This window comes from Apis florea, unplaced genomic scaffold (assembly GCF_048593485.1).
Source record: "Apis florea isolate Af1SG1 unplaced genomic scaffold, ASM4859348v1 contig_2492_pilon, whole genome shotgun sequence".
Lineage (NCBI taxonomy): Eukaryota > Metazoa > Arthropoda > Insecta > Hymenoptera > Apidae > Apis > Apis florea.
Window position 1 is genome coordinate 990,254 of NW_028256593.1, and position 15,850 is coordinate 1,006,103.

A 15,850-nucleotide genomic window follows, 5' to 3' on the forward strand; every position below is an offset into this window, starting at 1 on the left:
GTTTTAAATGTTATTTCAATTGTATTTATTCATTCTTATACAAATAGAATGATTAATCAAGTTTATTTATCGTTATATAAATTATTTATATAAATTATGTTATACAATAACATTACTAACGACTTTTATACATAAATTTGTTATCAAGTTTGAAAATCTATTTATTACCAACAGACATTAACCAATAGCTATTAACCAATAATCATTAGAGCTGAATTTTATTTTAGGAAATAAAAAATTTTTTATTCTTCTTTATTTTTTTGTATTGTTTAATAAAATTAACGAATAGAATTCAAATATAACAATTTTAACTTTAAAAATTCATAGGATCAAAATTTATGCGAATGTAAAATTATATTTTAAAAGTAACTTTAATAAATTTCCTTTAATTAGTCATTATACAATTTAAGCATATCATTGATCATAAATTTATTTTGCACCGTTCTTTAGATTTATGAATATAATGAAATTGAAAGTGAAAAATATCTTTAAATTCTAGAAATACAATTCTATATTTTAATTATGTATAGAATTATATTAATATAAATTAATTATTAAAAATAAATATTAAATAATCTATTATATTTTTTATATTTCTCAAAAATAAAAATATATACAAGCTTTATAATTATAGTATAATAAATTTTTAAAGAAATTGATAATTAAGAAAAAAAATTATATAATAATTATGATTGTGAATTTGCCTTAAAACATGATTAATATTTTTGTCACGAAAATTTTATTTTAAATAAAAAATTCAATTTTAAATCATTTATTGTTCATTAAACATTATTCTTTATTATTATTACTAGTTATAATAATAGCAATAAATATTTAATTATTTAATAATACAAATTTTTTATTTTAATTACATATTTTAACATAAAAATATTTTTTTAATTATTATTTGACATCGAAGAATTAAAAAAAAAATAAATTTTTTATTAAAATATGTTAATAAAAAAAATTTTCAACTTTTTCCTTATAAATATAATGTTTTATATATATATATATATATATATATATATATATATATATATATGCATAATTATTGTTTGCAATATATTATGATAATTATTATATTTAGATATTACATTTTTAATTTATTATTTTTTACGGAAAAAAATTTTTATCTATTTTATTGTATAATTTATTTAATTTTATTGATACATTTATTATATACGTTATACATAAAAATGTGTTAGTATTCACATTCTCTATTGTGTGAAATTCGTAGTATCGAAAATCACCGCTAGGTGTTCCCTATCTTCAGAGCTATTCTCGCAAGTGCTTTTGAATGCTCTAGTATATAATAAACGCGTTTCAAACCGAGGTAGTTATCGCTTCTCGGCCTGATGGCTAAGATCAAAGTGTAGTATCTGTTCTTATCAGCTTAATATCTGGTACACTCCCCACCGGGAGTCAGAATATTAGTCTGATTTTTGGAACCGGGCGGAACCCCGGGGCTTGCTCCGCTTCTGCCGCGAGTCGGCTCGGCATTGCAGTGCCGTCGAGATCGGCTCAATAAATTACTTCAAAAAATAAAAAATTTTTTTTAGGTTATAAGAACTATATAATATATTTTATTAAGTATATTTTCTTCCCTTATTAGATTTTAAAGCAATTTTAAATACTTTTTATAAGAATAATAACTGTTATATTGGCTCTTTTTTCAGTAGTGACCTCTGGGAATACCACCATGCTAAAAATCTGAATTTATTTTGAGTAACTTTGTAATAAAAATAGAAAGTGAAGAATTTATTTTATTAACAAAGAATTAATTTGAATGTTGAATAATGATATTTTGATATCCTTTGAATAGAGCGAGATCGCTTGATCTGAACTTTTATCTACGAAGCATACTGTTAAAATTTATTCGAATTTTTATTTCTTTAATGCTATGTATTGTACATGTCTTCTGCGTCGAATAAAAAGGTAAATTAAAAACAAAAATTAATATTGATTTTTTACAATTTATTATCTATGAGTATTTTTATATATTATAATTATATAAGTATTTTTATATATTATATAATATTCATATTACATATATATATATACATACATATGTATATTATGTATATATATTTATTATATCTTATATTATTATTATATTATTTTACATTTCAATAAAATAAAAATATAGTCTTATACATAGTGATATCAAAGAATATTCAGAAAAATGTAATAAATAATCAAAAATATAAAAAATATAAATACAAATATAATATAATAAGTAGAAAATAAAATATATATATAAATATATAAGAAATATATAAGAAAATTATAGTTGTATAACATAAAATCAAAGAAGAATGGAAAACAAAAGACAAAATCAACATTATATTAATAATATTAAATTATTATTAAATTACATTTATATATTTTTGAAAAAATAATTCGAAATTAATTTTTACACTTGAATTAATATATATAATCAAATTTCAATAAAATCATGCTTATTCGTTAATATTGTAAAAAAAATTTATTTAAATTTGCGATTCTTAGATTTCAGATATTGGATTTTTCGTCCATTGAACAAAGTTCAATAAAATTGTATTGTAATGACTGAAATATTATCATAATATTAATATCACAAATAAGTTTTTATATAATATGACGAAATACTTTAATATTGTAATTGTGAATGTGATTAACTTGGTGAATACGTTCGAACGCAAGAACAATGAAGAGAAAATTCGAAAAAGAAAATTCAATTTTCGTTAATCCTTTACATGCCATTGCAAAAGTTTATAGAACAGGAGCAAAATTTCCCGCATTAAAAAGAAAATTCTGCACTAGAAACATATTCAATGGATTATCAAAAATGATATTGTAAATATGTCTCTGGAGACTGAAAGTGAGAATTGAAAGAATTGACATCAATGAATTTCTCATCAATTAATGCGTCGAAGAATCCGCCAATAGTAAAGGAGGCCGAAGTCGACGTGACGAATCCTGACTGGGAAAAATTATTGCGTGACGATTAAAGTCATTCTGAATCTTGAGGGATCGGATATGTATTTTTACAATACATAATAATAAATAATAATAATAGCAAAATTGAATAGTATTGAGCCCAAGAAATAATCCTGAATGTATATATATATATCTTATTGATGTATTTTTTCGTAATTCTCATCCATGTGACATAATCGATATATAAGTTCATTATATTATTTATGAATGCTCTTAAAGCTTCAGTTAGCAGGATTCTGTGCGATTGAAGATTGAATGCATTTGAAAAATTCAATTAAACATCTCTCCGCATCACCATTGTTCATGATCTCCTGCAAACTTGTATTCCATGTAGCATTTTGTACAATAGGGAATTTTTTTGGCTGTAAATAGTATAAAAATGCATTAGAAAATAAATAAATAAATGAGATCAATGAGAAAATTTTCTTTTATCAGAGAAATAAATTCTTCCCAAACCAACTGTCTTCGTTAAAGGACTTTATCAGGCTATCGATAGATTCCAGCAGAATGTTACCGAATTGATAACTTGGAAGGGACTTCATGTGAATTTGAAGCACATAAATATATGATATTAAAACCTTGTTGGACTTTGTTCTCATCTAGCATTAAAGAGAAACACCAAAAATATGTCCTTCATCGTGTGCATGCATAAATATGAAATGCATTCTTAAATATTTTCCTTACCAGTAATCAATCATCGATATCTTTTAATAAAACCCATCATAGACTGGTACTCCTATTCTGTGCTGCAAATTAATCAGTTGTTTAGAAAAGTTTGAGCACCTACCTCCGATTATATAATATCATCGATGAAATATCGTTTTCCTTGAATAATAAGATTCTTAAATTGTTGCGTGATACGAATTGTTTTCGTATCCTTTTTATATAAATATTTTGAGGATCAATGCTGCTACGCCGACTTTTGTCTCCTTTACCATTGGTGAATTCCTCGATAAGGTGAGAAATATAATACCTGTATATTAATTAACGGAAATCTTATTGATATTAGATAACGAACGAAGTGGAAATGCGTCTCTACATATCATTTCAAACGAGAAGCCTTCTAGAAAAAAAAATATAAAGATATTGTCAGTTCTATTATGGAACTTAGGAAAATAGACGATAAACTGGATCCATATACATTTGTATTCACGATATTAATAAATCATATATAGTCATAAATATGGTACAGATAAGTATCATGTGCGAAATACTTACATATAACAGGAACATCTATATATGCTATATCAATATATTAAGCTATATCAATTATAAATTTGCAAATCCAGAAATTAGATATTTTAATTGAATATTGATTATAATATTAAAACATTTTATTATTGCTTTTATTCAATAAATATTTAAAATTTAATACCTTTGTATGTGTCCTAGATTCACGTGGAATTTCTTTCCAATTCAGAGATTTTTTACAAGAATCTATTGATAGCCTGATAAACTCTTTCAACGAAGTGACAATCGAGAAGATCCATTACCATGTAGAACCATGTAATTCTCAAATTCCTTCTCGTAATATTTGCTGAATAGATCATCTAGTAGCTTTATTCTCAAATTTATTTAGAATGAGGAAAGAAATCTTCAATTCTCTGTTATCACAAATATTTATATTTGCGTTAACATCATCTTCACAATTGTTAATGTTTTCTTTTATATCACATTAAATTGTGGAAAGTAGAGACAACTAGAAAGACTATAAAAAGTAATACAATAATACAAAAAAATAATAAATAAGGATAATAACAGCATGAAGACAAAGGTGATGATTATTCTTAAAAAAAAAAAAACAAACGCTATCGCAGCTGCATCTTCATCCATAGTTGGAAATCTTATTACAATTTATTGTTATATGATTTATCTTCCTGCAACAGAGTCTAATAATATTATTTAAGTTCTTTAAGGACTTCAATTTGAAAGAAAACTTAATTGGAAAATAAAATGAATTAATATATATGAGCTTATTAAGAATTATTAGAAAAGTAATTTCATCTTTGCAAATGCGCAATTCGAAGGATTGAACTTTGTTTTTATATATTCAATAGTAAAATTGAATTTTTCACAAAGAAGAATTTTTTTTATGAATAATATAATGCTTTTAAAGTTTTAAGTAAACTGAATGGATTTCTATATATAAATAATCTAATAATCATAGACAAATGCCTATTTATTTATTTATCAATTTATTCATTTTATTTGTTTTTTTATTCATTTTTTTCATCAAAGCATTCTTCTATTTTGTTTTTATCAATTTGCAGTAAAATAAAATATTTTGCGAATAAAGAAAGTATGAAGTCAATTTCCTGCTGAATATCATTACCCATTCTGTTATAAATTAAGGATAGATATGAAGACACAGACATATATCAGCAGCGCAAAGATCTAGAGGAATACCTCAAATTGTATTTTATCATTAAATAAATATTTATGAATGCAAATGAAATGATAATTACATGTGTGCTTTTTGCTGCCTATTCTGCTACAAGCTAGAAACAACAAGAATGAATAGTTAATAAAAGTTTTACATTGTAAGCAGTGTAGCAACGCGATAACGTGGAGAAATACTTCAGATAGTATTATAGTGTCATACGTAGATTTGTTTGTGGTGAATTCGTAAATTTAAATATGGGCAATACACAAATTAAAAAAGCATTACATAGATGAGCATAATGCGACTGGAGCAGATTCTGACCATGAAGAATGTCTTGTCCATCAAAATTATAGATTAAATTGCGAATCAAAGTTTCGATATAAGAAATAACATAGTTCTTTGACACTGACACTTCATTTATAATTATATTATCAACATGTTTCTAACTTAAAATTTTAATACGAAAAAATGTAAAATGAGATAACCAGAATGAGAAATATTGAAATAAAGACAATAAAAGATAATAAGATAAGAAATACCAAAATAAAGAAGAAATAGACACAACAAGTAACAAAGATTAGGAATACAATAGCAATGACTTCAAAAAGATTTTTAATTAATTGTAACTAAATAAAAAAATTGTGTTAAATTTTTGTTAAATACATTATTTGCATATAAAAAAATATGTTCCTATCGAAATAGCTTATTTAATGACAATATATTTTCATTAGATAGGACACATTTTCTTAATTCTTTTAAGATTAATAGAACAGTATTCCAAGATAACTTTTATAAAGATTGTAAGTTTATGACATTTATTGATATGAAACTAGACTACTAGAATATAAAATTTCACTAAATATTAATCCAATTAAAAATATTATTATTATGTATCTTTATTCATTTTTACCAAATGAAAAATTTATCTCAAAAGAATTTGAGTATTGAAATTGAAGTACACTTACAATGTTTCATTATAGTTTAATATCAATTAAATTATTATACTTTCATAAATATTTTTAACAGAAAGTAAAGCAATTTGATAAAAACTAATAGATTAAATATTTTTAAGTTAACAATTTTTCAACGATGAATAAAATTTATTTCTAATGTTATTTCCAACAATATTTTTAAATTTCAAATTTTAAATTTAATATGCGATTTTAATATCAATTCCATCCATGTTTATTTTTTGTAATTATATTATTTATTTTTATATTTTATATCAGACTTCAAATTATATTGTAAATATTTTTTTTTAATATTTTTCAATTAACTTTTTTTTTCTTTTTTTCAATAAAAATCTTAATTTTTTTTGCACATGAATATATTTTATTTATTTATTTTTTTCTATGAAATATCTTTTCTTCTAATATACCATAAAATCTTGAAAAAATCTTTTTTCTTTAATTAGTAGTTTTTTTTAAATACATAAAGAATTGTTGAATGATGAATTGTTGTAACTTGTTTCTTCAAAATAGTAGTTTCGTCCAAGATTGATCAGCTCTATCTTACAAAAGAAATAATATTCCTCTTCAATCTTCATAAATCTGGTCTCTTCGTCAAATTTTTTCAAATAATCGTAGCATTATTTTTCTAAAGTCATATCATTTTTTTTTCTTTCTTGACAAATTCATGACAAATCATGATGAGGATTAAAAATTTGCTTACAGAATAAATTTTATTACATTATAAACGAGACATAATCACATGATTATTCTATTCAAGTTTGATTACAAGATATTTTCAAAACTTCTTGAATAGATGTATTGTACATAATACAAATACAAAAACATACATGATAAAAATTGTATCTTTCATTGCTTCTTTAACAGATACAAATTTTTCATAAACTTTTTTCAGAATTCATCAAGAATTCAGTAGACTGCTTCAAAGAAGTAATAGAATCCAATTGTAGATAATTAGATTTATTTATTTCTTCTTATTATAAAAATATGCAAAAAAATATTTTTATCATGCTGAATATTTGCATTTTTTTAATGTTAATTTTTGAAATTTCATTTATATATTTAAAAATAAAGTTTCTTTTTTTAAATAATTTAATAGTTTCAAATTAATGATTTATCGGATTTTAAGGATCATCAAGAAGATTGGTCGATTGCACTTTTTTTGTTTGATATTATCATTTCTTTTTACATTGAACTGATTTTTTCATTTTAAAAATTCTTGCATCAAGGAATATTTTTATTGAAACTATGCTTTTTGGTTAATGGATCATGCAAATTAATGATTAATATGTGTTATACTGATAATATTATCAATTGTACATAATTATTTAGATTTCTTCTGTCGTAACGAAGTAATTGTATTCTTCGTATTCTTCGTTACCAATAAAATTTGTAGATGGTTTCTTGTTGATACTGAGGAACCAATATTTTTCAAAAAATTTTTTAAAGATTTCATAAAAGATTTAAAAGATTTCATATTCATTTTTGTTCTTCTTTTTTTCATATTTGTTTTTATAATGTTTTGATTTATATGTAAATTATTTCATAGGTATATTGAACAAATAAATAAATAAATTATATTCTATTAATATTTAGTATGATAAATAAGATCAGAAGCTGATCTAAAGACTCTAGGTTCAGATGATTTTTATCCAATGAAAAGATGCATGAAATTGATTTTATTATTTCATTAGACATTAATTTATACAATAATTGTTTGTATAAACTGTGTCTTACAAAATTAAGAAAAATTGCTAAATTAAAATTATTAAAGGATATCAATTACAATTTCAAAAATATCAGCAGATATCGATTTCTGCATGTATTAGAAAAAAATATTTTTAAATACATATTGATTTACTAGATTAAATGTTCATTATAAGTGTAAATATGTATATATCAATATATAGTAGTGTATATAATAATTTGCAATTTAGTTTTTGTTTTTTTTTTTATCTGTTATCTATAAAGAATGTATTGTTTAGATCAGTATTTCTCAATAATTATAAAACATTTGATATTTATAATTATATTAGATTTAATTGAAAATTGATTAACTTTCATTAATAATATAAATCTTTTAAATTATTGGAAATATCAGAGAAATTGTATCTACATTAGAACAAAGATTGACAAAATTTCCGAAAATCTAATACTGATTTGAAACTTTGAAGATAATTTTATTTTACATAAAAACAATATTTACTAGAAGGATTTTGGCGAAAAATTAAGATCAAATTTTTGTTAAAAGAGACTGAAACATTTTAATATTTTATTTAATGTCATCGATAATCTAGAAAAAAATATAGCAGTATAATCGATATTTTTTTCTTTATTATTTATTTAAAGAAGTGATGAAAAAATTCAATTAACTTTTGAAAAATTGTTTGATGAAATGCGAATAAAAACTCGGGCAATTCTTGAAAACTGTTTGTTTGATGAAATATGAACAAAGGATTTAGACAATTCCTAAAAAAACTATTTGTTTGATGAAATATAAACAAAGAACTTAAGCAATTTCTGAAAAATTATTTGTTCTATAAAGAATTTAAGAAATTATATCAAATTGTAATATATAATAATATATAATAGCTAATATTAACTTGCATATCGAATCATATATAATTCTTATTATATTAGAAAATTTTTGAAGATTTATTATAATTCAAATTAATTTATAATTATATCTTTAATAATCCTTTTCTGAAATTATTAAGTATTATTATATTATTATAAAATATCAATCAAAATATATTTAATATCTATTAAATATATTTGATAAATAAGTATATATTTATTTATTTATCTCTGCAATTTGAGATTTATTGAATAAAAGATATTAGATAACTTTTTAACATAGAAATATAGTTTCGATTTGATCATTTCTTCAATAACCTTCCCAGTAGTTAAACATATGATCAATTTATATAATATAAAATTCCATTTATTTCCTTTATTTGCATTTCTGAAATATATATAAAATTTCTAAAATATATATAAATTAATTATTTATTTCAAAGCAAATATTTAAAAAAATCATTTAAAATATTTAAGAATTATTTAAATAAACAATCATTTATATTGATTGATTTGCATTATCATTAAAAATCATTTTGTATTAAAAAATATTGATAAATAATTAAAAACAATTAAATTTAACAAAACTGCAATATTTAATAAATAAAAATAAAATTAACAAAATAATTTAATCTAATTCAATTATGTTTTTAAATAAAATTAGAAAAGTTTCCAAGATTAAATCTATTCCATGAAAATTTTAAAACAAATAAATATTAGTATTTTGTTTTTACTTGTTATGGTATGAAAGCAAAGAATAAACAACGAACAAATGACCTTGTGCTGTTTCAATCGTTAGAACAATTCGTTAGAACAATCAAAAACAATGAACGTTTAAATTAGCAATGTACGATTTCTGACATTCTGTTGATATTATCTTTATAAAAATCTCTTTGAAAAAATTTTAAAAAATTTGTCTATTTGATATTTATATTTGAATAACAATAATTGTCTTATTTAACAATAAAACAATATGATACTTGCGTGGCAATCATTAAAATAATTATATAAATGTGAATTATAATCTTCAGAATTTATATTCTTATAAATTCTGAATATTTATAATATTATATTATATATAAATTTCATTAGAATATAATAAATTACGAAATATATAAAAAAATATCAGGAATCTTAATTTCATATAAAATTAAAAAAAGAAATAAATAATGAAAAAATTGATATATTGTTTGAAATACTTTTGCTAAATTTGATTTTTTTCATAAGTTAACAGATTCTTACCTAGATAGAAGTTTCAAAATTTGCAATTTTAGATCTATCCCGCAAAATATCCACTGAACTGTGACTATGGATAAACCTGACTGGCATAAGCTATTTTATTGCTTTTCTTCCTAAATATATCGGACAAGATCGGGTTTGTTCGCGAAACTTCGTATACGTTAAATTCATATATATATAGTAAACAAGCAACATCCATTTTGTATGGTAGTATAAGCATGTGTGTTTTTCCATAGTAAGTTTAGTTTAAACCATAATTTCAAATTAATTTTTTTAATTATTTATTTATCTATTTTCGATATTTTATTAGATCAATCTTACTTCTGTGAGATTTGACTATTTTTGTATTTAAAGTCTGTTATTACTGTCTTCTCTCTATCAATCACTCAGATATTTTTTTGCTATAACGGCAATCCATGTTGAAAAAAATTCTTTTATTGTGTGCAAAAATGTGTCTGATTTTGAATAAGTAAAATCAAAATTTCTCTTTATCGAAAAAATGTTTCATAAATAGAGTTTTTATGAATAGAAAGCTGTTCTCGAAATTTACTTCGGCCAAATTTAGCTTGAATAGGAAAGGATGGATAGGTAGATCAGCGGCGCGAGGATCTGTAAAAATATATATTACTCAATGCAGCATTTAAGTTTGTTTGTGAGATAAGCGATTTTACCGATTTCAAAAATTTTATCTATATATTCAAAAAGATTTTTATCTATATATTCAAAAAGAGGAAACACCACATAAATGAGCAGTTAATACATTCTTCTCGTTTACGGAAAATTTCGTTCATTGAAAGATTCGTTCAGAAGTCAACGATCAATTCACAATTTATTATCAATGCAAGCATGTGAATTACAGAGTTAATAGAAGAGATAATTCTATCTTTTCATTGAAGATATGACGAATTTCTGTCTTCACTGTCGCCAGTACCAATTTTACAATTGTCCCCATCGTCCCTGATCCCGATTCTGAAGAGTGGAAAATAGGGACAACCAAAATGACTATCAGAAGTAGTACTAATGAAGTACTAATTAACAATAACGTACATTTAAATTTAATCGTGGGATATGTAATTGCACAAATTCGATTATTTACGCATTCAAGAAAATAAAAAAACCTACGACAATATTCATTACAATATTCATTACAATACATTATAATATTACAATTCAAATAGAGATTGTTTTCAAATATAATTTAACAAAATACATATACTCAGGAAAGTATATATAATATATAATATTATATTTGAAAGTATCATTTTTCTATATAAACGTATATTTTCATTAAATTGCAGAATTATTAAAAATAAAGTTCATATTTTCATTTTCTATTGAATTCCGCTATCCTTTCTGTTACAAATCTGGAAAATATATCTATTGTATATTTCCTATTGAATTCTGCTATCTTTTCTGTTATAAACTCGAAAAATATTTCTATTGTAACACATATTGTAAGAAAACTATTGAAGATTTGTGATACTTATTATAACAAATTCTATTATACTTATTATATCTTTGTTGTATTTTTTTATATTATATTTATAATTGTTTATTAAAACTTTTTATTATAATTTATTTATTAAATATATCTTCTATTTATTAAATAAATCCTTATTTATTTATATATATATATATATTTTATTTGTTAAAATTTAATTATATGTATACAAAAAATTTATGCACTTGTAATACAAAATCTGAAAAAAAAATTTTTATCATAAAATTCTTTTTTTTTCAATTTATAAAGAAAATAATGAAATTAATCAAACATTAAAACTAATCTAATTTTCTTAATCGCGCATGAATTTTGCAGATCAAATATAGAAAAATAAATAGCAGGAGAAGAATAAAAATAGAATGAAAATTCAAAGATCAGTACCATCTAGATTTCCCCTAAACTATAGGTAAACAAGGATAGAAAATAATAAGAAAAAGAGATAAAATAATAATTAACTCTTACCATCCACCATTTCTTGAATAAAAAATCATTTTTTTCGAAAGATGATATTCAAAAGACAAGATAGAATTGAAGATTGAACAAGAAAAATTGATCACCAGCGCCAAAGACATGTTTCTAAAAGTATTTAAAAGATGGCAGTAATAATCAATTCTTACCATTTCTATCCTTTTATTATTTACTCTTTTTGTGTATATTAATTAATTTCATTTTGTAATATTCTAGAGATGAATTTTCCAATTTTTACTCTATCTCTGTCCTTTTTCTTATTTGCCTATACTTGCTCTGCATCAATTTATGCGTTAAAAGAACAGCGCCATATTTGATTAATAATTGAAAACCAATGAAAAAAAATTAAAATGTAGAACACTTACAATTTTCATATGATTTTAATAATAAAATATTTTCATTTTTTACCAAATTTTTATGAAAACGTTATTTTATTGATTGCATTGCATAAATATTTACATTTTATTTAATATTTACAGTTTCATTAGTAATATGTAAAAAATAATTGAATAGTATTATATTTAAATCTATTTTTATAAAAAAAATCTTATAATTTGATATTATTTTTATTATATTAAAAATATGAATAATTTTTAATTCATTCATTCAATAAGTCTTTTTACTACTTGTAACAAAAAAACCACGAATATAATCCAATATATATAATATATGAGAATATTTACAAAAAAAAATATCAAAAATTATTTTTAAAATCTGTTAATTTTATTGATGAGATTTCATCAATTTTTGTGAAATTAAATTGAATATAATTTTTCGTAGAGGGCATACCAAACACTTTGATTTTTTGAGCGATCGGTATTTCAGAACATGCAAAGTCCCATAAAATATTATATCTTTCCTACATTTCGTTTGTGCTAAAATGCTGATAAAATAAAATTCTTACATTAATTTTATCTAATTCTATTTAAAATAAATTTATTCAAGTTTTAATTTATATTATATCTTATAGTTGGTAATACTTCATTTATGATTTTGAAATTATTTTTAATTTGTTAGTTAATATCTAAAATGTCTAAACTAGGAAATATTTGTAAATAAATATACATTATTGTGCCAGAAATTAGGCATTTTAAGAAAGATATAATATTTATCTTTTGTTTAAGTTATTCATTACAATGTCATCAAAAACAGAGGTTACATTAGAACATTTTTATATATTTAATGGTACATATGCAAAAAAAGAAGGAGAGGCAAGTAAATGAAATTTAACTTTGAAATATTTACAATTTCTTAAAATCTTTATAAATTTTTTTTATATATTTTCATTTGTTTTCTGTAGGAAGAAAAAAAAATACTTTATTATTATCCAGAAAGAGATTTAGATATTCAAATTAAAAATATAGGTCTCAGTGAAGCAATTATTAAATTTGCACAGTAGGTATTTTAATTTTAAAATAAAAGTTTCAAAAATTAACATATATAACATTTCACATATTAATATTTCTTAATAATATTATATATCTTTTTTTTTTAAATTTAGGTCATTTAATCCTGGGCAACCATGTGATTATTGTCATACACATAAAACTCGTCAAATTTATTATCAACCAGAACCAAATTTTTGGATGGTCATGGTAAGATTTTATTATTATCACAAAAAATAAGAAAATACAATATATTTTATATTTTATATAAGATTGAATATTTAGTAAAATTTTAAAAATTTGTAATCATTTTGTAGATTGTCGGTGTACCATATATATGGAAAGAAAAAGATGGTAATAAATACACAGAATATCAGTATGATGAAGTTTCTAGCAGTGTTTGTCAAGCTATATTAAAACAAGCATATGTTATGTTTAGACTATTTATGGGATCATTTGATACTATTATTAATGAACCTGAATGTGGTTCTATAACATTATTAAAACATAAACTTGAACATTTTTATTCAAGGGTAAATGCAATTTTGAAGAATATTTATTATAAAAAATTTTTTTGATATAATTTTTAATATAATGCATTTTTTTACAGTATTTAATGTCTTTAAAGTTAAATAACAGTGATATTTTGGATGTTTTCCAAGGTTTACAATTTTTACCTCTTGATAAAATAACATTTTTACGAGTTCAATGCTTTATGAATCTTGTAGAAGCTATGTTTTCTCAAGTAAAATACACTGCATTTCTTTATAATGATCAAGTTGTATGGTTAGTAATATAAATAAATATTGTAAATAAATATCATATTATAATATATAATAGTTTAAATATTATTATATATTGTTATTTAGGAGTGGCTTAGAACCAGAAGATATGCAAGTAGTTTATAATTATTTAGTAAGTACACTTTTACCAGCTCATCTTGAGAAAGAACTTCATGAAGGTTCATTGCCCAGAAATTCACCTTCACCATTTACTACTATTCATTATGGAAAGTTAGTAATTACATAATTATTTATTTTTTTATGTACAACAACATAATGAATTATATAAATCTTATAGATTTGTTACTGGACCATCTAGTATTAATGAACCAAGTTTAATTGGAAAGTCTCCTAAAGTATTTATTAATTATTCTACAAAACCAATCTCATTATATTTGGTTGTTTATAGAGCATTAAGTGCTACAATATGCTTGTTTGTTGATAGTAAGTTCCTTTTTTTTTTTTAAATTTTAAATGTTTTTTCATTTTAAAAATGTCAAAAAATATGTATAAAATCAATGTGCTCATTTTACAGGTAAAACAAGTTTGTTAATAGATTTCTTTAAAAGTCTTGATAATTTCCTTGGTCCACAATTGACTACACTTGTTAGTTCTGTTGCAGAACAATGTGCTAAACATGTAATAGTTTCTTCAGAATCTTGCAAATATTTATATTTTAATAAACTTAATTTAGCTTACAAGAGTACAATACATCCAGATAATAGACGATGTTCTAATGTACTTACAACATCTGAAGTATTGAGAGTTATTACTGATATATATAATGATACAAATAAGTTAGTACATGATATAGCAAAATTTTAATACAAATTTTTTATTTGATGATTAATAAAAAAATATAATTTTTTATAATTTTAGATTAAAAGAAGCTGGAGAAATTATCATAAAAACTATGAGTGATTATTGGGTTGTTGGAAAGTTATCAAATTTAAGAGAATTTTTCGTAGTTATCCAACAAAAAAGTGCAAGTATAATGGAAATAGAAGGTAATAATGAAAATATATTTTTTTTATAATGATCTATATTGATTTATAATTTAAAATTATATAATTTTATATTAGAATAATGTAAAATATAATTTTAATATTTTTGTTCCAGATGATGTTAAAAAACTTTGTGAAAAGGAATTAAAAAGTATATTTTTCCATTAATAAAAAAGTCTATTTAAAAGATTTATTGAGTATAAATATTCAATGAATATTTTATATAACGACTAAATAATTGTTTACTCTTTTAATTAATGTATAAACAATATGTAATCTAAGAAAATTAATATTGTAATTATAGAAATAATTTATACATAAATTTTAATGTAAAATATAAAATCTGTATATACACATATATATTATATACTTTTAATTGTTTAAATGATATATTTTCAAATAATATAACTATTATTATTAGATCAACTAAGTAGTATATACAAATCAAACAAATTTATAAATTAATTCATATTTTGTTTTCTTGTTAAATTGCAATATATTTTATATAGTTTAATTTTTATTAGCAAGATATTAATCAAGTGATAAACAATAACATGTGATCTT

At 21.7% G+C, this 15,850-nt stretch overlaps 1 protein-coding gene, 3 long non-coding RNA genes and 1 other non-coding gene across 7 annotated transcripts; 3 read left to right on the plus strand and 2 right to left on the minus strand.

The window, feature by feature from the left end:
* The first annotated feature begins 1,339 nt into the window (after nt 1-1,339).
* LOC116414487 (U2 spliceosomal RNA) lies at nt 1,340-1,530 on the plus strand. The gene has a single exon (XR_004225035.1). It is a non-coding gene; the product is annotated as a U2 spliceosomal RNA (small nuclear RNA).
* LOC147657890 (uncharacterized) lies at nt 1,340-3,063 on the plus strand. The gene is made up of 3 exons (XR_015291505.1): nt 1,340-1,559; nt 1,677-1,935; nt 2,509-3,063. It is a non-coding gene; the product is annotated as an uncharacterized LOC147657890 (long non-coding RNA).
* On the minus strand, nt 3,005-10,241 carry LOC147657891 (uncharacterized). Of its 3 annotated transcripts, XR_015291502.1 has the most exons (4): nt 10,150-10,241; nt 5,445-5,477; nt 4,473-4,687; nt 3,005-3,341 (listed from the first exon to the last, which is right to left on the minus strand). It is a non-coding gene; the product is annotated as an uncharacterized LOC147657891 (long non-coding RNA). The 3 variants fall into 3 exon arrangements; XR_015291501.1 differs by having other exon boundaries at nt 4,473-5,477; XR_015291503.1 differs by lacking the exons at nt 5,445-5,477; nt 10,150-10,241 and adding an exon at nt 3,767-4,042 and having other exon boundaries at nt 3,100-3,341; nt 4,355-4,583.
* A 707-nt stretch (nt 10,242-10,948) lies between these two features.
* Nucleotides 10,949-12,188, minus strand: LOC147657892 (uncharacterized). Its single transcript, XR_015291504.1, has 2 exons — nt 12,110-12,188; nt 10,949-11,115 (listed from the first exon to the last, which is right to left on the minus strand). It is a non-coding gene; the product is annotated as an uncharacterized LOC147657892 (long non-coding RNA).
* Nucleotides 12,189-12,896: 708 nt separating this feature from the next.
* Ccz1 (vacuolar fusion protein CCZ1) lies at nt 12,897-15,644 on the plus strand. The gene is made up of 11 exons (XM_086905922.1): nt 12,897-13,088; nt 13,240-13,330; nt 13,420-13,510; nt 13,617-13,710; nt 13,818-14,033; nt 14,111-14,286; nt 14,370-14,513; nt 14,581-14,726; nt 14,818-15,079; nt 15,162-15,289; nt 15,402-15,644. The coding sequence occupies exons 2-11, from the start codon at nt 13,252-13,254 to the stop codon at nt 15,452-15,454; spliced, it is 1,389 nt and encodes a 462-aa protein (XP_086762048.1). The 5' UTR covers nt 12,897-13,088; nt 13,240-13,251; the 3' UTR covers nt 15,455-15,644.
* The last annotated feature ends 206 nt before the right edge of the window (nt 15,645-15,850 follow it).

Coding starts and splice junctions, on each gene's coding strand:
- Ccz1 (XM_086905922.1), top strand. CDS start 13,252: ATGTCATCAAAAACAGAGGTTACATTAGAACATTTTTATATATTTAAT. Junction 14,287..14,369: donor TATAATGATCAAGTTGTATG/GTTAGTAATATA, acceptor ATTGTTATTTAG/GAGTGGCTTAGAACCAGAAG. Junction 14,727..14,817: donor AATATGCTTGTTTGTTGATA/GTAAGTTCCTTT, acceptor CTCATTTTACAG/GTAAAACAAGTTTGTTAATA.